This window comes from Podarcis melisellensis, assembly GCF_964234715.1.
Source record: "Podarcis melisellensis genome assembly, chromosome: 7".
Taxonomy (NCBI): Eukaryota; Metazoa; Chordata; class Lepidosauria; order Squamata; family Lacertidae; genus Podarcis; species Podarcis melisellensis.
The window spans coordinates 39,123,849-39,147,184 of NC_138539.1; the positions used below are offsets into that span (position 1 = coordinate 39,123,849).

At 41.4% G+C, this 23,336-nt stretch overlaps 1 protein-coding gene and 1 long non-coding RNA gene across 19 annotated transcripts in view; one reads left to right on the top strand and one right to left on the bottom strand.

Moving 5' to 3' along the window:
• ST18 (ST18 C2H2C-type zinc finger transcription factor) overlaps positions 1-6,406 on the top strand; it is a 187,858-nt gene extending 181,452 nt beyond the window's left edge. For all 8 annotated transcript variants that reach the window (XM_081917514.1, XM_081917513.1, XM_081917510.1 and 5 more), the window contains 2 exons: positions 1,838-1,981; positions 3,449-6,406. In XM_081917514.1, the coding sequence (XP_081773640.1) occupies positions 1,838-1,981; positions 3,449-3,589 (285 nt within the window). In that variant the 3' untranslated portion in view covers positions 3,590-6,406. The remainder of the gene's footprint in view (positions 1-1,837; positions 1,982-3,448) is intronic.
• LOC309373448 overlaps positions 1-23,336 on the bottom strand; it is a 39,278-nt gene that overhangs the window by 4,361 nt on the left and 11,581 nt on the right. For 4 of the 11 annotated variants that reach the window (XR_014170027.1, XR_014170028.1, XR_014170033.1 and 1 more), the window contains 3 exons: positions 3,496-3,646; positions 2,154-2,312; positions 1,749-1,858 (listed from right to left, as the gene is read on the bottom strand). This is a non-coding gene — a long non-coding RNA (uncharacterized lncRNA). Of the gene's footprint in view, positions 1-602; positions 1,605-1,748; positions 1,859-2,153; positions 2,313-3,495; positions 3,647-13,810; positions 13,858-23,336 lie in introns of those variants that run through there. The other 7 variants (XR_014170030.1, XR_014170035.1, XR_014170029.1 and 4 more) reach the window with 5 other exon arrangements.

The following is a 23,336-nucleotide window of genomic DNA, read 5'->3' on the forward strand; positions in this document are numbered from 1 at the left end:
TACACAGCTCCTCAGGCATGCTAAAAATCAGAGATTGTATTCAACTAAGTCTTACTCATTTTAGATCCATTGAAATGAATGGACCTAACTTAGCTATGTCCATTTATTTCAATTAGTCTGCTCTGCGTTGGGCTGAGCTGGGTATGTTAACTGTTTTCAGTGCATTCATTTTTCCTCCTTGAAATATAAATAGTATACTGAAGTGTATGTTATGAGAGTTGTCACATCTGAAAATGCTTAAGTCATTCATCAAATGAGGAAACAGGACAGAAAAGATTGAATAGAGCCATCCCTATATGACACAGTAACTATCTAAAAATGCCTCAGGCCACATCCAAGCCATACATTGAAAGTATTGTGGGACCACTTCCAATAGTCACCCTCCCTCCAAAATCCTGGGGATTGTAGTTTGTTAAGGTGTTAAGACTTGTTAGGAGACCCCTATTCCCCTCACAGAGCTAAAATTTCCAGTGGTTTAACAACCAATCCCTCTTCCCAGGGAACTGGGAATTACAGCTTTGTGAGGGGATAGAAGTCTCCTAACAATTTGCAGCACCCTGAAGAAACTACAGTTGGGGGGGGGGGGAGGCATGACTGTTTAAAGTGGTATTATAGAGTTTAAAATTATGGTCTCAGCCCTGAGCTCAATTTTTCACTCAGCTTCTCTCAGAATAATATATATAATGCCTGGCCTACGTTACAATGAATTGTTGCAAAGTGAGCTCCTTCATTTCCTATTCTACTTTTTTATTTTTTAGCTTTTATGCTCTGTCCTGTCTCCAAACTCGGCCACTCTACAGCTTAACCTTGCCCTGGAAAGTAGCTCAAAAGCCAATACCAGGGTTGCTGCTATTGTAGTGAGTCAGCAGTGATGCTGTAAGAAAAAGGCAGCAATGTAAATAGCAGCCTGCTTGCTCCCTACCTACCCCAGTCCCTAAGGACAAAAGACTTCATTTTAAATCAGACATTCCTCCTGAGTTGTCAGCTCAAGGCCTGCAGTCTTTCGTCCATTTCTGAACACGCTTCCCACAAACAATGCTCTTTTCATCCAGCAGGGTCACTGTCTAGAGCATCATTTAAACATATTCCTCTTCTGAAAGAACAGCAGAATCCACTGACTTAGAAATAAAATGGCTCGCCCCAATTAGGAGCGCCTTTTGACATTGATGTGCATGGAACGGAAAGGACTTGAGCTTCACTTCTGCATAGGCAACTTCCACTGCCTTGGGCTATCACTTCTGATAGCTGCATTTTAGGCCAAGAACCCCACTGTTTGCAGTAACCAGAACTGAATGCAGGAATACAAGAGAGAGAAAATTTTTCAAAGAGCCTGATCCCCTAGAAAAATAAATGATGTGTGTTGGCCCAATGCATTTTGCAGGAGCAGGGAATTTTCCTTCTTCAGGGACAATATCAGTCACACACAAAAACACAGAATTGTACATTTAAAAGAACCCATCTATATGAAAATGTTTTACAGATGTTGTAAATTGGGGTATGCATACAGGAACACAAGTTTTCATAATGTATTTTCAGTGGTTGGTTCTGTTGGGTTTGGGTTATCTTTGTTTCTAGATTGTATATGATGATTCTGAAAAATAATACTAATAAAAATAAAAAAAATAAAAAGAAGAACCCACTTACATCAGGAACTACAAATATACTTTCTCATAAAGCAAAAAGTGAAAGGATTTTTGGAAAGCATACTTTCCCGCTAAAATGTGCCAGGCTTTATCAGGCACACTAACCATTTTTGGGAGCATTTTGAGAACTCTTCAGCCCTTGGTGTCCTTCTGCTGTTCACACCACCACACGTTGCTTTGCTTCATGGTTTCAGATAACATCTATGGAGAGCAATCTGAAAACGATAGAAGAGGAGAACAAACTTATCGAGCAGAACAACGAGAGCCTCTTGAAGGAGTTGGCTGGCCTCAGTCAAGCCCTCATCTCCAGTCTGGCCGACATTCAGCTTCCACAAATGGTACGTCTGTGGCTAGGAATGTGGTAGTTTCTCTGGGAGCTCAGGGAAGTTACTCAACGGCATGTTGCAGGGCTGTCAGAGATGAATCTCAAACTGTAGAACATTCTCAATCTCTGGGATGTGCCGAAAATTATGGATAGTAGTAGCGGCCAGAGGGGTGGCGGGGACTCACCTGGCTTTCCAATTACCAAAGGTGGTAAGGCAGCAGGCAGCTTGGTACAGAGCAGGTACAGCAACATGGCCAGTCCAACATTCCTAATTCTGTCCCTCCAAGGAGCTCAATGTGGTGTACATGGTTCTCCTCTTCCCCATTTTATCTGTAAGCTTTTCCCTATCAAGGAAAAAGGCAGAATCTAAATCTCAATAATATCACAACAACCCTGTGGGGTAGGTTAGGCTGAGAGATGGTGACTGGCCCCATCTGAAGATCACCTAGTGAGTTTCATGACTGTGGAGAATTAAACCCTAGCCTCCCAGGTCCAAGTCCGACTCTCTAACCATTACACCACACTGCCTGTCCAGTGCTGGTAGGATTGGCTGTGTTGCTGTGCATGCACCATGCTGAGCTTCCCACTAATTAGCCCCTCCCACTCTCCCTCCTGGTAACTGGCAGGGACATGTGACATTGGGAAACCAGGTGAGTAATGCCCCTCTACTGCTGGAGAAGACCATGACCACACCTTTAAGCACAGAAGAGCAATATTGTGGGAGTGGAGAAGACTGGAGTCACATTCCTTTCTGGACAATCTTCCAAGGACCACATACCAGTGAGCCAAGGAAGAAATGTAAATGTTGTTTCTACAATAGGCTGCTTTCTATACAAACACCTCTCTATCCAAGCAAGCAAAAAAGCATGATCAGAGCTCAAGAACACATTTCCAGCCAGAGAAAACCACTCAAGGTGGGTGCAAAGGAGGGGCAGTGAGAGGTGTAGTCTAGGGAGGGGGTATGGTGTGGCTAGAAACCCAAGTGCCAGATAGAGGGCCACAGCATCCCAGTTCCCCATCCCATTGGCTGGCTGGGATCCAAAGAGCTGTTGTCAAAGACTTGACTGCTTCTGAAAAGAAGTGAATTCAAAATGGCCAGGTCATTTTTCTCTGGTCAGGTGGTGATGCTAGCAACAGGCCATAGTCAGGCAATCTTAAACTCGAAATGGGTTACCTTAGCGCCATATAGGTTTGGAAGAGACTCCAAGGATCATCTAGTCCAACTCCCTGTGATACAGGAATCTCTAAATGTTGTTGGACACAACTCCCAACATCTCTGCCCGTTGTAGTTGGGGCTGATGAGAGATGGAGTCCAACAACATTTGGAGGGTTGCAGGAGTCAAACACTTGCTGTTTTCCTGTAGACAGTCCTTCCATGTCCAGCTGCTCCCCCCTCTCTTTTCAGTTGTCACATAGTGGACACCTTGCCTAATATTTGACTCCCATGTTTAGGTGTGATGTGTTTTCATCTTCATTCCAGGGCCCAATCAGTGAGCAGAATTTTGAAGCATATGTAAATACACTCACAGATATGTACAGCAATCTGGAACGGGAGTATTCCCCGGACTGCAAGGCTCTGCTGGAAAGTATCAAACAGGCAGTGAAGGGTATCCACGTGTAGGATGAGGAAGCTGCTGGGCAACAGGAATGACTTAGCAGCAGCAAACTCCAGATGGATCTGCAAAGAGCACCTGGACTGCTTTAGAAGTATTGGTTTCTGTGCTGCATTTACAATTTACAACATTGCACTATTTTTTTTCCAGCTGACATAAAAAGGACAGAGAACATAACAGACTATTGTATTAACAGCAATGACTCAGATCATAGAATATATTTATTTCTGTACAAATCCTTTTTGTTGTCATCATGGTTTGCACTCTTTTCATTTTGTAAAGTGAATGTAAAAAGTGTGTGTAACTATTTTTTTACTTTTTTAATTTATTTTCTGCAGCCTGCCATATTTTTACAAATGTGTTTGTTAATTTATTTTCCAATGGGGTTTTAAAATAGATTGAAAGTTATAGTGTAAATTTAACATTTTGCTGGGTTTGTACAGGAAGAAGGGGGAAATCTATGAAAGAAACAAAAATAACAGAACTGTGATTCTAGTTTTATTTTCACCACATCCTGCTTTTTTATAACAGCTTTATTTTAACAAAAAAATAATTCAAAAGGGTTTTCAATAGCGTGAGATATGATGAACCAAGGATGCAAAGGTGAATGGTGCCCTCTGCTGGAAGAACATAAGCTCTTCAAGTGCAGCATGTTGTAAGAGTTCATGATTTATTTATTTTTTAGCAATAATGAAATATAGCAATCAGCAAACCTTTGGACTTGGCTGTGTGTCTTAGCCTGCCACAAATAATCCTTGGAAACCATTCGAGAGGGAAGGTTGGAGTGATTTAAGATATGTTTTCCCCTATTTCATGGTCATTCATTGGGAAAATATATAGATAAATTGTATCCCTTTTAATGTGATAGGCTTTGAAATGACCTGTAGCTTTTTTCACCTTTTTGTACAGAGCCTTGTAAAAACATTGGTCAGTAGATCAATATCAATATAATTTCATATTGGAAAAATGCATCCCAAGCTGATAATTTTGTACATACAATTAAGCCGAGCAAATCTTCCCTGAGATGTCAGTTATTGTACTAGGTTGAGTGGAAGGAACTGAGAAGGCTGCAGTTGCAAAGGGGACTAAGCCCCACTGCTGTGAAATGGGCTTGCACGGCAATGGTGTTTGGTGACTGGATCTATGAACTGGAGCAATGCACTGATTGGGTTTACCTCCAATTGTACATGAATGCTGTGATTCCAAGCAGATTTACTGCAAGTTCCATTAAGACTGCTAAGACATAACATCTCAGAAAAAAAAACCCCTACTCCAGCAGCTCCATTTGAACATATGAAGCTGCTGTCTACCTGCCAAGTCAAACTACTGGTTCATCTAGTTCAGTATTTTCTACACAGGCTGGCAGTATTTCAGACAGGCGACTTCCCCGGCCTACCTGGAAATGCTGGGGAATGAGCCTGGGACCTTTTGTATGCAAACGCTTGACCACTGTGCAACGGCTCATTCCCCCTAAATGTGCATTTCTGCTGCCTTGTGCATGGAAGTGAATGGGGAAGCCTCTGCTTGCAGAAGAGATCTGCATATGTATCAGAATCCCATATTCCTTTGGATCAGGTTGTTGCATGTGTTTGGAGCCAAGGTTTAAAGACAGCCTTAGTTGCAGTTGATTACCATCCCATAATAAGGGTATGTCTCCAAGTGCTACAGTCCTTAGGCAACCACTCAGAAATACGTGCACATCCCAGGTGGACCTCTTGATCACCCGAATCCATTCTCAGTTTAGTAAGCAGCTATAAATAGGGGTCCAGTGTCTGTTTCAGGGATTAGAAGTAATAATGCATTTTTTTCCAGAATTCTAATGTTTTCAGAAGAAGGTATATATACAACCAGCTGAACTGCCTTTTTTGGTATGCACACACGTCTCATGTGCATATGTGCCTCAATGTAAAATGTATACATGAATCTAGCGTGTGATTTAATTTTCCTGTGCTACGATGAAAGTGTTTATTTTTATTTGCCTACTTTATATTTTGACTGAATATGACAGCATTCACAGTCTTCACTCGCACATTTATATTATAGGGTTCCTATCCAAGAGTGCTTCTCCCAAATCATTCAGCTGTCATGCTGTGGTTGCTGTTCTGCAATAGATGGAGCTTGCTGTTAATGTTTGGGGGGGCGGGGGGCGGCGGTGATATGGCCCTCGGACCTTAGTTTAGACAAGAATGTCCTTAGAAGCTGTGTTTATTTTTTAAAGAAAACAATTTGACAGAAGCTATCACAGTATGTGCTAATATAAAATAGAACACCAAATTGCTATTAAGTTATTGTACTTGGGATTTTTTTTAAAAAAAAGACGGTTGCTATACCTGTTCAATGCATTACAGGGGGAAAGAAACCAAGTTCACTCATGACAGAGACTAAAAGTTAATTTACTAAATATTTTAAGAAAATTGTTATATATTTAATTTAATTTAAACAATCTCCTACTGACTTATCTATTTATTACTATGATTTCCTATGGCTTCAGGTTAATTTATCTGTGTTTGGATTGTTTGCTCAGGATGTAACTTTGTATTTATTTGCCTTCTTGGTACTTGATGTTTTGTAATGTGCACTGTGATTCCTTCTTCCCTTCTTCCTTTCCTTTTCCTTTTCTTTGTTGGATTAATTTGCATTGACGAGTTATCCTGTAAATTAGACCTTTTGTAAAGAGCAATGATGTATGCATTTTTTTTAATTTGGAGTAGTTTGTATACTGTTTCTTCATACAATTAATATTTCTTACATCAAAAGCAACAAAACTGTGTTCTGTGCTGTACATTTGGTGTATGGTAGGAAATAAAATTGATACTGAAACAGGTTCCACAAGTTCTTCGATGTCTTCAATAGATGGGGGTGTATGGTGCACATCTAACTACACTTACAAACACTCAGCCAGTTGTTTCCAAGGCAAAACAAAACGTGGGGTTCCTCTAAACCAGGAGTAGCCAACATAGTATCAACTATAAGTTGTTTGACTACAATTCCCATCAGCACCAGCTAGCATGGCCAAAGGCGAGGGGTGATAAAAGCCACAAGCCAACACGGTGACCTACAGACACCTCTAAACTTTACCTTTAACATCTTAATGGAACACCCTGGAACGAAATCATTAGTGTGTGAATTTGTAACAAGATGTGTGTGTGTGTACATAGGGGTGAAAATATTTTGGAATACAACCAAGGAAGCCATAGCTACCACTTTTTAAGCATTGTACTATCACTCATGGGCAAAGTTCAATTGCCTCCAGAACAAGAAAGAAAGAAAGAAAAAAGAAAGAATAGAATAAATTTGTACAGTGGTACCTCGGGATGCGAACGGGCTCCGTTCTGGAGCTCCGTTCACATCCCGAACAGCACGTAAGATGGTACAGCGCATCTGCGCGTGGCATTTCGCCACTTCCGTGCATGCGTGTGACGTCATTTTGACCGTCTGCACATGTGGCGAAACCTGAAAGTAACGTGATCCGTTACTGCCGGGTCGCCGCAGAGCGCAACCCGAAATTGCTTAACCTGAAGCGTATTTATCCTGAGGTATGACTGTACTGCTTTTAGCATCTGATACATTTAAACACAAAAGCTGGCATGAAGGTTTTTTGCAGTTAAGATCCACCTCTTTCAGATGTTCTCTGAGCTCTAGTGTTTAGTGTGCTGGATCTCAACTTCTCTGAAACAGCAGGTGGTTCTTAACTGCAGGAAACTTTGAGTCTGGCAACAAAATGTTGCTGCATATCCCCCCAAACCCCTCACAGAAACTGCTCAGAGCCCCTGCCAGCCAGTATTTTAGTGGCACTTTGCATAGGTACCATCTCACACTGAAGATTGTGGGTGCCCACAATGAAGGGCTTCAACGTTGCCCATTGAATTTGTGGGGGCCAAGCCCCACAAATATATTATTGTGGGTGCTGAAGCACCCATGGCCTCCTGGAGTTGGCTCCAGTGGCGTTCTGAGACATGGAAAGGTATCACGCCTCAGAAAGGAAGAAGGGTAGCAGAGTGAAAATACATCTGCAACAAAATGTTTCAGTGCCTATTCAGCATATCTGGTGTATTCCTGCACAAACACAGAGGCACCATTTTGGGTGTGTATTAAGAGAATGGAACAGTTTTAGATCTGGAAGAGTCAAAACCTCCCCAATCAGCCCTGACACGCCCTTGGGAACCTCCCCTTCTCACCAATGGTGAAAGAGCATTGGGAATGGTCCTTTCCACACTGCCAGGATGGACCTCCCTTTGTGTCTACAAAGAGGAAGAGCTACAAAATCCTATGACCTCCAGGACACACTCAGGAACCAAATGACTGAACCATTAAATGTTGTATGGACCCACTTTTTGTCCATTTATCCAAAATTATCTTTTCTAGAGGAGCTCTACTACCACATGCAGGGACTTTGTCCTCCCTACTAATGTTACCCACCTGTTCATCTTGCCCTTAGTAAAGACCAAGAACACATTTCCTGAGAAATAGCTTTGCATGCAAATGGTGGTATGGAAGGCATGTTTGAAAGCCAGGGGGAGATGAGCGCATGTATCACTGAGACACAAGTTAACTGTTGGGACCATTTTCCTGTCCTCATTTCTCTTATTTTTTTGGCATTTCACGAAAGAGGACTTAAAAATGCTTTCAAGTAGGATTCAGCTTTATTTGTTTAAAAATATTTCCAATATTTTGAGTTTTTGGAAAATTCAACAATATAAAACAAAGGTCTAAAAGAAGCCAGATTATCTTAAAAAACTTCCACCACACTTCTCATGTTGTTTAATTCTCCTTTGCCTCTGTTCTTCACTTCCATCTCTTTGGATCCCTTAATATCTTCCATAATTCATTAAATTCTTTATATTCTTTAAGATATTTTAATTAAGATTTCTATTTTACAACGTATGTAAGTGTAATTCTGGAATTACCCGTTTGTGGAAAATAGTATTTCTTTTTCTTTTTTTCTTTTCTTTCATTTTTTTGCTTTCTCTTATTTTCTATTTTCTTTCATAGTTTATGTTCAACATACTGTAAATAATTGTGTTCTTTGCAGATATATCTGGAAATTTGATTGCATTGTTTAATAAAGTTATAAAGGTAAAGGTACCCCTGCCTGTATGAGCCAGTCGTGTCCAACTCTAGGGTTGTGAGCTCATCTCACTTAAGAGGCCGGGGGCCAGTGCTGTCTGAAGACACTTCCGGGTCACGTGGCCAGAATGACGAAGCTGCAGATGGCAAGCCAGCACCAGCGCAGCACACGGAAACGCCGTTTACCTTCCCGCTATAAAGTGGTACCTATTTATCTACTTGCACTCAGGGGTGCTTTCGAACTGCTTGCTAGGTGGGCAGGAGCTGGGACCGAAAGACGGGAGCTCACCCCGCTGCGGGCATATATATAAAAGCCAGATTAATATAGCATGGAAAACATGGCATCTGCTTGCTTGTTGAGCAGTATGAAAAACCCTCTGTCCTCCTATCAGTAGAACTGCTATCATCTTCCTACCTTTGGAGTGTCAAAAGATGGTGTCAATATCAGTTTTAATATTGTATTTTTACATGATTGTAACTTGCCCTAGGACCTTAGGGTGAAGGGTGGCTAAGTGTTGTTGTTGCTGGTCTGCCAGTTTGCTATGGTTAGTCTGCCAGTTTGATTGGGTAACTCTTTCGATAATTCCATTGAGCATGATTTGTCTTGTAGCTAGGGATGGGGAAATCTGTCAATTTCAGATTGGCTGCTCCTGGTGTAGAAAGACTCCATTTTAAAAAGAGAGTTCAGTTGTAAATGTACAGCTATAGAATGGGTTGAACTATAGCTATGCTGAAAGTTTGTCTTTTTCATCCATTGGCTGGCTGGGTGGGTGGGAGTAGGGAAAAAACCCTTGTGAAAAATCATGGAAGGGAAGAAATTTCTCTGGAATTGTCAGGAGAAGGTTGCCACCTACCTAACACAGCCTTACAAGGTAGCCAAGGATTTTCCTCTATGCATTAAACTTTATGCATTAAGCCTACACCAGTCTGAATGGGACAAGGCTTTCTCCACAACTTCTCATTGACTGTACTTCCTGGAATGCTTTCAGAGCAATCCCACATGATTTTACTCTCAATACACTGTAGGAACTGTGTCCAGCCGCTGCCACCACCACCCTAAATGCCTTTCTGAAGGGTCAATGGACTCTTCTGCTCTGCCTGGGTTACAGAATCATAGAATCCCTCTAGAAGGGATCCAAAAGTCCTCTAGTCCAACCCCTTGCAATGCAAGAATCACAGGGTTGTGGCATGGTAGACTGCTGATGAAAGAGGCATCCCTCAAACTCAGCAGAGACGCTTGCAGGGAAAGCCATAATAAATTAGTATTATACCATGTAACACAAGCCTATTCTAATTCCACTTGTCTCAACATACCTGGAATAGGTTGAAGTAACAACAAGAAGATGGTGGATGAATTTAGTCTCTTTAAGATATTGCTTTGAAATTTTCATCTTGATATTTCGTGTCAAATATGACACAATATGACAAACTGGGTTTTCAAAGATGTTCCGTGCACTTTCTGAAGCCTCTTCCTAACCACAGCAAACCTTACATTTCTGGGTGTTTTGCCTTTCTGGAAGGCCTGTAAAACTGACGTTATTTCCATTGTGATCTGCCGTCTCATATTCCTCCTTCTTCCAAATGTTAACCAGAGAACATGTGGGATCCAGGTACAGGGAAGCAGCAACCATATCACCCTTGACATATTATGGACCAGGCCTCTCACAGTGCTGATCACTTGTTTGGTACTTAAATAAATTCTAACCCCTCAAAACTGTAGTAGTCTTGTTGTTGAGTGACCATGTCGAGTGAGAGGCCAGCCAACTAGAAGAATCTCTGATGTGTACTTGCCTGGAAGCAGAGTCAGCATCCAAAGGTAGGTCAAGTCCTAGAGTCAGGTGAACAGCAATCCACATGGTCAGACAGTCCAGGGTTCAGGGAATCTGATGATCTTGGGGTCTGGAATCAAGATGAGCAGAAAGCAGCAAGGTCAGGCTAGGAACTACAAGCCTTGTTACCATCACCTGACTGCTGCTGGAAGCTCTGCTTAAGAAGGCTGAAGCTAGCTGGTTCTCATCAGTGCCTTCTCTGAGTCCTTGAAGGCTGATCAGCTGCAGTTGGAGTCACTCCACTGTCTCCCACCTCAGGCTGCTCTTCTTCAGGTGAAGCTAACTCCTGGCCCATGACAAAAACAAGTTATCAGCACCAAGATAGGAACAGAGATCTAGCTCAGTCTTGTCTATGCTGACTGGCAGTAGCTCACCAGGTTTTCAGGAAGAAATCTCTTCCAACCCTACTAGGAGATGTTGGAGATGGAACTTGGGATCTTCTACACACAGAGCAGATGCTCCACCACTGAGCTACACCCCTTCCCATTTACAGAACAAAGGGGGTAAGATTTGAAGCATCTCCCTCAGGTTCATTTGTACATCCAGCACGGCATCCAAAAGAGCTATCCATGAACATAATGCCAATTTCTTCGTGCAAATTTGCCCTTGCTGATTCAGGATGAAGCAAGGTAGAAGTGAAGCAGATATCTGAAAGTTAATGACATATAACTGGCTGTGTTATGCAGGTATAGTTAAGGAGAGCGACATCAGAGCATTCCCATCACAGTTTCCATTTCACCCACAACCAGCTGTGTGTCGATGAGAACAGGCAAAAAAAAAAAAGTATTCATAATGATAATCACAGTGTGTGTTACAGAGGAGGCAGAACCATAGAGGCATGCAAACAGCACATGTTTTCTCTTCTATCAGTGCCAGAACAGTTATGCATCAAATAGGGTTCTTGACATTTTCAATCACGTCTGGGCAAGGCAAAACAATTTACCTTGTGTGTGTAAAAATGAAGAAGAAATTCTCCAGGTTCATCAACTTTGTCTATTTAATAAGGTGTTTTGGTAGAAGAAAATTAAGCAGTCTGAAGGGAAACTCTGCCTTACAGATGTATCCATGAACATAGGAACCGGTCTTATGCCAAATCAGCCATTGGTCCATCTAGTACACTTAATGGAAACAGTTCTCCAGGATTTCAGAGGGGACGTTCCCAGGCCAACATAGAGATGTCTAGGGCCCCTTTGACATGCAAAGAGGTTGCTCTACCACTGACTGAGCTATGGCCTTTCATTTCACAGAAATGAAATGTTGGTGATTTTCTTTGGATTTTCCCATTCAGCTTCAATAACGAACTTTACCCTCCATATCACTCTGGAAATAAGGGTTGGGTTAACGATGACAACTTCTCATAGTATACGTAAAGTCAACATTAGAAAAATGCTTCCTTTATCGTTAACCATACTCCTGGACTCAACTAGAAGAAATGCAGCACTCGAATTATAGCGAGTCAGAGAGAGTCCTTCATAGCAGACCCCTAAGGTACCTTTTTAGGAAGTTTTGTGGCAGCCAGGTGATTTGACTATAATAGGGATGAGTTAGAAGTGGGGTTTGTGGTAGAGTTCCCATAACTCTGAGGAAATGTGCCTGCAGCTGGATGCAGCCTACATTTTTCCCAGGGCTGCGAAGTCAAAGCCAAGAGCTGGAGCTGCACATTTGCCTCACTGGGACAGATCATCTTTCAGAAGGTGGGAGGGAAAGATAGAAGAATTGGAATAATTTTTGTCCTCTTTACAGTCAAATCACTTGCCTGGGATTTAAATCACTTTAGAGTCTCTCTTGTGCACCGTTTATCGGAATGAAATGGTGATTGAGAATGAGGAACTAAACATGGGAGAGCGCTATATTTGCAGTATGAATGAACATTCTAGTCAGGATAAGTGATACACTTGGTTCACATTCCTTTTTATGTTTGTTTCAACAGAGGCTGGTCTATAAGGTTGGATGGGGCACTGCCCCACTGGCCTCAGCCTGCCATCACCGCTTAGATTCAGGTGGACTTGCCTCTGAACAAACGTGAAAAGGATTGTGCTGTAAGAGGAGACAGCTTTTGGATGTGAGATTCTGCAAATGCTACGGCTGCCCGTTCCACCTTTCTTAGCCATGTGGCTTTCTGTCAGAAGATTGTCAGGATAGGACTCTTCTGTTCACATGGCAAACGGAATTTCACCTGCTGAGTTCTGCTTTACCAAACCACACACACACACACACACACACACACACACACACACGGCTGCCCAAGACCTTAAAGGTCCATAGGAAAATATGGTTAAAAGGAGAGGCTACTATGTATCCCTATGTACCACTGCCCTCTACTGGAATTTAAGTAGAATAATTATTCTACAAAAAAAATTAAAACTGACAGAGGGCACATCTACAGTATAGCACAGATACATACTGGATTACTAATACCCATTGTCCTGCCCAAGAAATTCTGTTCAGTCTTGTACAGGGGAACTATGTAGCTAGACAGCTGTGACAGTTCTCACCACAATTATGCACAGTATTGTACTGAAAAAGCTAAGTTAGGATTCAGAGCCTGCTGCCTTTTTTAAAAAAATGCTATATTTTAGGTTTGTGTAATTTTCTAATCCAATAGCAATTAATGTGTAGATGTGCTTTACCAAATTCTAACAGGGAAACCTTAAAATTGGTTATTTCTTTAAACCAAACTAATGGGGACAAATCACAAGATTAACATTTTTACATAAACTACTTTAAAGAACATAAAGAACATGCCTTTGTTAACAAAGAAAATCTTTAATAATTTTTATTGTTGTTAATTGATATTTTATAAAGCAGTAAAGGGTCACTCTGGCCTGGTCTTTTTGCTTGTGCTTGCCAATAGACTTTTCAATGTTACACTGTCTCCATAATGGTGCCTGCAGAGTTCCTTTTAAAAAACAACCTCAAATGAAGCTTTTAAGTTAAAAAACAAACAAACTGCTGATGTATTTTAACATGAAACAACCCAGGGCTCTTCAGTACTCCACAGGCGACATTTTGTACAGCCATTCACTTCTTGCAATGCTCATGGAGCTATAGAAACAGAAATATAAGAAAATATAGGATGTCCCCATTTTCATTGGAGAATGTAGGAGGATATGGATATGGTTCAGAAGAATAGAGAAATAATAGAGCAACATATAGCTTTATGGGGGTCCTATTCAAACCTGGGAGTTTTATTGGAATCATGTTTCAACTTGGGCTGTGGGGAGAGAGCCTCACATCACTTTGTCTCATTATTCGGCCCACACACAGAGTCAGTGCACACCACAAGTAGTTATCACAGAAATGGCTATAAATATAGATATAAACATACACTACCTCAGAAGGTGTCAAAAGTTTTACCTCATTTCAGGACAGCGTGAGAACTGTAAAAAAACAAAAACAACCATATATTTGGTCATTATTATTCTAGTTTTACAGATGAGGAATTGATTCAGTGAGTGAATAATAGGTAACTTGCCTAAAACCACTCAGAAAGCCTTCAGATGAGCAGGGCTTTGACAATCCTTGACAACAGTTCCAATAATGCACTGCATAACAACAGCTTAATGTGACTATCTGTGATATTTTTACAGTGCAATCTTATGTGTGCATACTCAGAAGCAAGTCCTCACTAAACTCAATGAGGCTCACTTCCATTGAAGCGTTGTAGGATTCAATCCGAGGTGTGAGTGGTAAAAGAGCTTCTACATCCAGTTATGGCTGGGGCTCTTGCTTACAAGAAAGTCTGTGCAGTTAATACATCATTCCTGACATGGCATACACTTATTGACTGCAGCCATAGCTGGTCTCATTTCAATATGAGACAGTTTGTTTTGCATCCCTTTAAACTAAATGGTCTCAGTTCTTTGCTGGCTGTTTTATTCAGTATGCAGGGTGTTTTAAGTGCTCATGAAGAAGTATGTCTTCAAAGAGTTGGGCCAATGCAATTTTAATTTTGGTACATGCTTGAGATTTCATTTACACCCCCGTCTTTCTCTCTCTCACACATTTCTCCCCTGTTATTGGTGCTTTCATTCCCTTGGTTTCTCCATGTTTCCCTTTAAAGCAGGATAGGATATGAATTAAAGCTGCCTTCCTTTTGCGTTTTTGGATGGTGACACAATGCAGATGTTTAATGAAGGATATTTATGAGGACTCATACCCAGATCTATGGAGCTTTTATGAAAAACAAAAACTGGCTATTACTCCTTCTGAGACTGCTTTAGTTGGCTTATTGATTGATTTTAATTGATAGCCATTCCTTGCCTTCCAGGTAAGAGCAGATACTAAAAGACAAAATATAAAATTAAACAGAATGAAATTTAACATAAGAACATACGGTGAACCCTACTGGATTGGACGAAAGGCCAGTCTAGACTGTTTTCTGTTTTCTATAGTAGCCAGCCAGATTTTATTATTATTTTATTGTTAATTAAATTTATATGCCACCATTCAAAGATTACAGGGCAGTTTACAATGTAAGAAACAATGTTATGAATTTTGTGTTTTTATTTCTTCTTGCAAATGTAACATCCTATGTCAATCTTGGTTTTGTTTGTTATAGTTTATATTTGTTTGTCTTCTTAATACTTTTTTTGTTTTTTGGGTTACATGGATAACATTCAATTTTTTAAAAACAAACAAAACTTTTTTAAAAAGATCACTGGAACTCAGCAGCCATCCAATGCTGCTAAATAATGAGAGGTTCAAAACATGCAAAAGGATATATTTCTTCACACAATGCACATGCCTAGGAAACTCACTGCTACAAGTTGCAGGAAAGGTCACTTAGAAGTTACATTATTATACACATTACTTGGCTGGAGAACCACACTGCAAAAACAGAAGAAGTGTGAATTTTAAACGATGGCTGCACCTCTGTTTGCACATCATTTTGCAAAGTGTGAATTGGGGAGATTCACCTTTAAATGTAAACCAAATCTAATTTCTCCAGCAGCCCTAAGTAGGATGTAAAGGACAGGGGGAAAGGAAGGCGTCATGACACCCGGGGTGGGCGTCGCTACATAAGGTGCATGTGCGTCGCCGCTATGTACAATGCATGCACCGTACGTAGTAATGCTGCACATGCGCTGTACATAGTGGTTTGCTGGCGGCGCCACTCCGGTCCCGTAAAGACAGTGCCAGGATCCTCTACATGCAGCTGCGGCAGCAGACATGGACCCCAAGGCGAACCGCTCATTGCGACGCCACTGGTAAAGGAACTTTACAGGATACAGCAAGGAACAGAATGTTGGATCAGACCAAAGACCCATCTTGTACAGCAGTGCTCTTAAGGCAGCCACACCGTCATCTCAAAGAAAATTGCTGTTCAAGACTGTCAGATATTAAATTAATATTTTAAACTGCAAACTGCCTTGAAAGAAAGGGAGCATATAGATGCAATTAATGAAGTGACAGAAAAGCACCAGCATACCTCTTGCAATAACCACAAGTTAAATTCTCGAGAAGAATCTTTTGGAGAATACTCTCTCGATTAATTATATTAGAGAATTTTCATTTCAAATAGGAGAATATTCATTTTAATGCATTGAAAATGATATAATTTACATTGGAATATATTTCAGTATGTCAGTATATTACCAGTATGTCAATCTCTGGTAAATGGCACTTTGTACCGTTGAATGGCACTGCAAAAACCAGTTACTGGCACTAAATAAAAATATAGAAACGTCAATTGTTTAAATCAAGGCCACCACACATGCTGTTACACTTAATTGTATAGGCCTAGGTACTTTAAGTGTATAAAGCATTAAAGCTACTTTCTGTAAAAAAAATTGAAATCACACTGTATAGCCAAGGGTATAGAATTGCTAAGAATAATGTCACACCAAAATAGAAAAAAGGCTATTACATATAGTTGAAATACATACGAATTCAAATGTTCATCAAATTACATGAATAGCATTTTTAAAACTAAAAAAAGAGAAAAAGAAAAAAGTTTTCGGTAGCTCAGTTTCAGAACTGCCAATGGTGAATGAATGACACAGTGCCCAGCAATGTAACTGGATAAAAAAAAATCATTACTTACACTGGCAATGTCACAGCTTGACTTATTATTTACTAGATTTTTTTTAAATGTGGGTTGTAAAACTGGTTCTTACATTAGAATTTACAGTTTGTGGAGCATATTCTCCGGAGAATTTTCTAGCAAAGAATATTCTCGAGGATGTTCTCCTTCTCGAGAATATTCTCACCTCACATCACATCACTAACCACAAGCAGGGCTTAAAAATGTAACAATACAAGAAGACCCTGAGGGGTCAGCCCAGTAGGCCACCTGGTCCAGCATCCTGTTCTCTCAGGGGCCAACCAGATGCCTATAGGAAACCAGTAAGCAGGATTCAAGCACAAGAGCACTCTCCCCTCCTGTGGTTTCCAGCCACTGGTGTTTGGAAGTACTGCTGCATTCAACACCTTAAAGCAATCACATACTCTCACGGCAGTAGTTTCAAGGTTGCCAGGAACAGAAACTTTTGGACATCAAATGCCTGGGTAAACAGATTTTTATAAATTTTCTCCCAACAATTAATAGTGAGGAGGAACAGATGCACCTCACTAGGGAGAGCAGTCCAGAAACAGGGAGCCACCACCAAGAAGGTCCTGCTATAGATTAACACAATTGGGCAATACCCAGCAGTGGCACCGCCACTGATTGTAGGACCTGAGGTGGCTGTTATTGAGGTAGGTGCTCTTTGAGGCACTTGGGTCCCTCAAAGGGACAATGAAGAAGATGAAAGTGAATTGGGCCCAGTAGCTCACTTCCCTTCTTAAAAGTCATAGTAGTGGTGGCCGTAACAGCAATAAGAGGCAAAATGGAGCCTTTTGTCCACCTCCTACCTCTTTCGCCATCCCCACTATTGCCTAGTACCAGATATGTAGAGTGAAGTGGTTTCTGGAAGGATGCTTTGTCTAAGGGGTTTGGAGTAGATAACCTACAGAGCTTTTCCCGCTTGCACAGTTCCCTTTACAACCAGCATGAAGTTGAGCAGGAAGCACACACATAAATTGTCTTGTGTAACATCTTTAATCATTCATGTATTTGTGTGCTCTTCCATAGTTAATGAGCCTGCCTGCATTTGCCCTTGTGCCTGCTCCCTTTCTCGTTCAGTCAGTTTGTTGTGGTTTTGTGTATCTAATCCATCTGTCACTCGATTACAGCTACAGAGCACCTGTTATGGATTTCTAGAATTTCATTCAAGCTGTTGACAAGTTATTCACAAATTGGCCCTTGTCAGCCTGTCACTGCATCGAGTGCTCTTTGGCGAATCCTTTTGGGTACACAAAATAATGAACAGGAGTTCGTGCCGCTTCTGAATTAAACAGCTTCATTTTCTCCTGGTTTCTTAAAAGGAGCATTAACAGATTGGAAGTGACTTGCGGGGGGGACATTTTGTTGAACCTGTATTCAAATATTTGTTTTCCCCAAGACCTAGCACCCTGAAGGGAGGATCACAATGAAAGTGATGTTGAGCAGTTAGGAGGTGCATGTTACTCATGAAATGACCTGGCCTTTCTAGATTCAAACCTGCATCGTTTTCCAAATGAAAAAGAAAGAAAAAGAGCAATTAAAAAAAATTGGACAATGTATGTACTGTATAAAAAAAGTACCAAGGATTTGTGTTTGCAATGAGCAAAACATTCTACTGTCATAATAAAAATTAAGGTCTTATATATATAATAAATGTTCATAAATGTATCAACCAAGCAAGTACATAGATCAGCACAGGAAGACCGACCTGAAACCATTTTGACTCCCAAACTGACCAAATGTTTTCTCTGAAAGGAGGGAGGGGATCAGGGAGCCTTCCCATTGTCTCAGTAATTGGGAAATCACCATCTCAAAGGGTGACAGACTACCAGGAAAGGCAATCAGATAAGGCATTATCAGATAACCTGGCAGACAGGAAAAACATTCAAATTTCTGTTGTAGACCACCTTTTCTGTGATGTAGGTATGATGTTTGTGGGGGGTGGTCTTGGGTTACACCCCTTCTGTGATGTATGTATGATGTATGGAGGAATGGTCTTGAGCTCCAGGGAAGGGAATTTAAAATGTCTATATAAGACCTTGCACGCCATTGTTCGAGGTCCTCCTCCTTTCCGGCGTGTGAGGGGAGTACCCTGTTGCAACAGATCAATAAAGATCAGGCTTACCAGCTGCTTTGCTTCTCAATATTCTCTGGTTGGCCTCTGTTATTGTATCCTACCAATAGGGAACCCACGTAAGGACTCGATACGGGCTCTTGGATACCCCATAAGGAAAAAAGGGCAGATTTTGTTTACAACAGTACAATGCAGAACAGGAGGAAAGCATTGCAATCTCAAATACTTAAGAAATGCACTTAAAGGTAAAGGGACCCCTGACCATTAGGTCCAGTCGTGGCCGACTCTGGGGTTGCGGCGCTCATCTCGCTTTATTGGCGGAGGGAGCCAGCGTACAGATTCCGGGTCATGTGGCCAGCATGACTAAGCCACTTCTGGCGAACCAGAGCAGCGCACGGAAATGCCGTTTACCTTCCTGTTGGAGTGGTACCTATTTATCTACTTTCACTTTGACGTGCTTTCAAACTGCTAGGTTGGCAGGAGCAGGGACCGAGCAAAGGGAGCTCACCCCATCACGGGGATTCGAACCGCCGACCTTCTAATCAGCAAGTCCTAGGCTCTGTGGTTTAACCCACAGATAGAGGAACTACTACTGGCAACTCTTTAATTGCTAATTTGTTCTCTATTGTCCATAAGACCCATTTTTCCTAACAGAAAAATAAAAGGATATAATTTTTTAAAAAAATAAAAATAAAAAATCAACCTAGCTATTTAAAATACTTTTGTTATCTTTTTGGTCTAACAAAATACTTCAAAACTAGCTCACAAAAGAAAATAGAAACATAATAAGATATTTTTAAAAGCCTGTTTTCCTTGATTTCAGTAAATAATGAGAAACACATTGTAATGCAGAAATCATTGTAACACAGCAGTCAACCCACAATAAGATATTTTGTAAAGTCCACCTTAACACAAGCCGACATTAACAATATTGAAAATAGTGATTCATTTTGTAACCAGCTGCAGGGTAGTTAGCATTAGAAAGTTTTCTTGGTATTAAAAAACTTTGTTTAGATGGCTGCTCTGCAGCTGCTATGAAATAATTACTACTTCCTCAGAAAAGTACCAATGTGGTTGATTCTCCATTGGTTAGAAAAACACACAGAGAATCATTTTTGTGTTGGGCGGGATGCCCTGTCCACTGCAGACCTCAGAACAGCACCAGCTAGAAATACTTTTTTGAAAAAGGAAGGACAACACTTTGCAGCTTTTAAAATCAGGGCAAATGGTTTTCAGAAAGGGAGAAGGCATGACCATGCTCACACCCACATCTTTGTCTCCAGGCTCTATGATACACAACAATGATTTGCCAGAGTGATATGCTTAGCCTGAACAAAGTATGTGTTTCATTCCCGTTATCATTACTTCTGTTTAACTTGGTGTGACACCCATTGTCTTCGCTATCTTCTCAGTCACATCACTTCCTGATTAAAGAACATTGTGCCCTCTCAAAGGTTTTACGTCAATAAGTTAATTTCTAAAATAAATGGGGAACAATCAACACTCACTTCTTGACAATACACTCTGAACTCTCAAGGCAGTCAAGGCTAGCTTGCATATAATAGAAATGGGCATGTGAAGTGATAACAACAAAAAAAGAATATGTATCTATACATCTATCTATGCAGGTTTTGGTGTCCTCGGGTGTCTTCCCGTGTAAAAGTTGGGGTGTCTAGGCGACGTTTCGACGAGGTCTCACTCGTCATCTTCAGGCTGGTGCTTTCGGCTTCTTGTTACTGGAACAGAGCAGGATCTCAGTGTTTGAGTTCCTATAAATACTGTTGAGGGGGTGTGGTGTATAGCCTCCAATGTTCTGGGCAGAGAGGAAGTTCCCAGGCTAGTGTGCCTTTTCTTCTTTTGTTCCTTAATTACTTGAGGGATATCTTGAGTGATTTCTTGAGTGATATCCTGAGTACCACTTAGGTGGGTCATTAGGTGTGGATTAGTTGCTAAAGTCTTTGTGTCTTGACCTCTTGAACTTTGTGAAGAGTTTTTCTGAGAAGATGGCTGTACTGCACTTAGTTGTGCTCTGGCTTGGCTTCGTGTATAGGGGCGAGCTGTGGTTTTGTGGCCTGTGTCAGCCAGATCTGTGTAGGGATTGCAGGGGGGTGCAGCATCCGGAGGTGCCACCATGGTTTGGCTACTGGATGGTGTCTGTAATTTATCTGTGGAGAGGGTCTGGGTTTGGGTCTGGTGTGGTTGATTGGTGATAGCGTTCTGTGTGCCTCTGGATCTGGTGTCAGTTTTTGTGGGGAGGGCTAATTTCCAGATGTCTGGCAAGCGGGATGTGTCGTCACGCTTGTTCATGTTGTGAGGGTGTTTCTCTATCTCGATGGCTTCCATGATTATTCTCTTGTGGTGATGTTCCATGTTAAAGAGCAATTTGGAATCTGCAAAATTAATTTCGTGTCCTGTTTCTTTCATGTGTTGGAAAAGAGAGGAAGTTTTTTCTTCTTTTTTGACGGCATTCTTGTGTTCTGCGATACGTGCATTTATTCGTCTGTTTGTTTGTCCAATGTACGTGGCTGGGCAGACTTTGCAGGGTATTTCATAGACCCCTTGGTTTTCCAACTGGATTTTATCCTTGGGGTTTCTGAGGATATTGGCTATTTTTTGGTTGGTGCAAAAGGCTGTTTTGATATTGTGTTTATGGAGGATTTTGCTAATTTTATCTGTAGTGCCCTTGATATAAGGAAGGAGGGCCATGCCATTGTTTTCTTCTGTGTCTTGGTTTTTGGGGGGTGTTTCTTTTTGGATTAGCTTCGTAACCCTGTTTTGCTGGTATCCATTGGCAATTAACACATTTGAGAGATTCTGTAACTCAGTTGTCAAGTGGTCTTTGTCAGCCAGGCGTTTGGTTCTGGATCCAAGATCCTACCTACCAACCTATAAAAACAGATCCCACCACCTATCTGGAAAAAACCACCAAATCCAAAATAAAAGCCTCTCCTATCAGTGAAGAAATCCAGCTAAGAATCATCCCCAGAGAAAAATCATCCAGATGCCCCAAACTCTACGGCCTCCCCAAGATACACAAAGAAGGAACACCACTCAGACCAATAGTCAGCTCCATAGGCTCACCTCTACAAAATCTCGCTAAATTTCTCGCCAAGCAACTTCAGCCCTATGCAGAATCCATCTCTTCACACGTTCCAAACTCCTTCCAGTTCATAGAAACAATAAAGAAGCAAAACCTACATCCTAATGACCTACTTGTGAGCTTCGATGTTGTATCTCTCTTCACACAAGTGCCCATTAATGAAGCATTGACAGCCATTCAAAACAAATACAATCCCCCCGAATACATCTTGGACCTGACCAACCACTGCCTAACCAACACGTACTTCATCCACAATGGACAAAGATACAAACAGATAGAAGGAGCACCTATGGGATCACCCCTCTCACCGGTCATCGCAAACCTGTACATGGAACACTTTGAAACCAATGCTTTAGACAAGTCAGAACACAAACCCAAACTTTGGCTCAGATATGTTGACGACACCTTTGTAATTTGGCCACACGGGAAGGAAAAACTGGATAGCTTCCTCACACATCTCAACAGCCTACACCCCAAAATACAATTCACTATGGAAATAGAAGCCAACAACCAACTTCCCTTCCTTGACGTCCTAATCTACAAAAAACCTGATGGCTCCCTAGGACACACTATCTACCGGAAAAAAACACACACCAACCGCTACTTACATGCACAATCACACCACCACCCTGCACAAATAAACTCCGTAGCCAAGACTCTCATCTCCAGAACCAAACGCCTGGCTGACAAAGACCACTTGACAACTGAGTTACAGAATCTCTCAAATGTGTTAATTGCCAATGGATACCAGCAAAACAGGGTTACGAAGCTAATCCAAAAAGAAACACCCCCCAAAAACCAAGACACAGAAGAAAACAATGGCATGGCCCTCCTTCCTTATATCAAGGGCACTACAGATAAAATTAGCAAAATCCTCCATAAACACAATATCAAAACAGCCTTTTGCACCAACCAAAAAATAGCCAATATCCTCAGAAACCCCAAGGATAAAATCCAGTTGGAAAACCAAGGGGTCTATGAAATACCCTGCAAAGTCTGCCCAGCCACGTACATTGGACAAACAAACAGACGAATAAATGCACGTATCGCAGAACACAAGAATGCCGTCAAAAAAGAAGAAAAAACTTCCTCTCTTTTCCAACACATGAAAGAAACAGGACACGAAATTAATTTTGCAGATTCCAAATTGCTCTTTAACATGGAACATCACCACAAGAGAATAATCATGGAAGCCATCGAGATAGAGAAACACCCTCACAACATGAACAAGCGTGACGACACATCCCGCTTGCCAGACATCTGGAAATTAGCCCTCCCCACAAAAACTGACACCAGATCCAGAGGCACACAGAACGCTATCACCAATCAACCACACCAGACCCAAACCCAGACCCTCTCCACAGATAAATTACAGACACCATCCAGTAGCCAAACCATGGTGGCACCTCCGGATGCTGCACCCCCCTGCAATCCCTACACAGATCTGGCTGACACAGGCCACAAAACCACAGCTCGCCCCTATACACGAAGCCAAGCCAGAGCACAACTAAGTGCAGTACAGCCATCTTCTCAGAAAAACTCTTCACAAAGTTCAAGAGGTCAAGACACAAAGACTTTAGCAACTAATCCACACCTAATGACCCACCTAAGTGGTACTCAGGATATCACTCAAGAAATC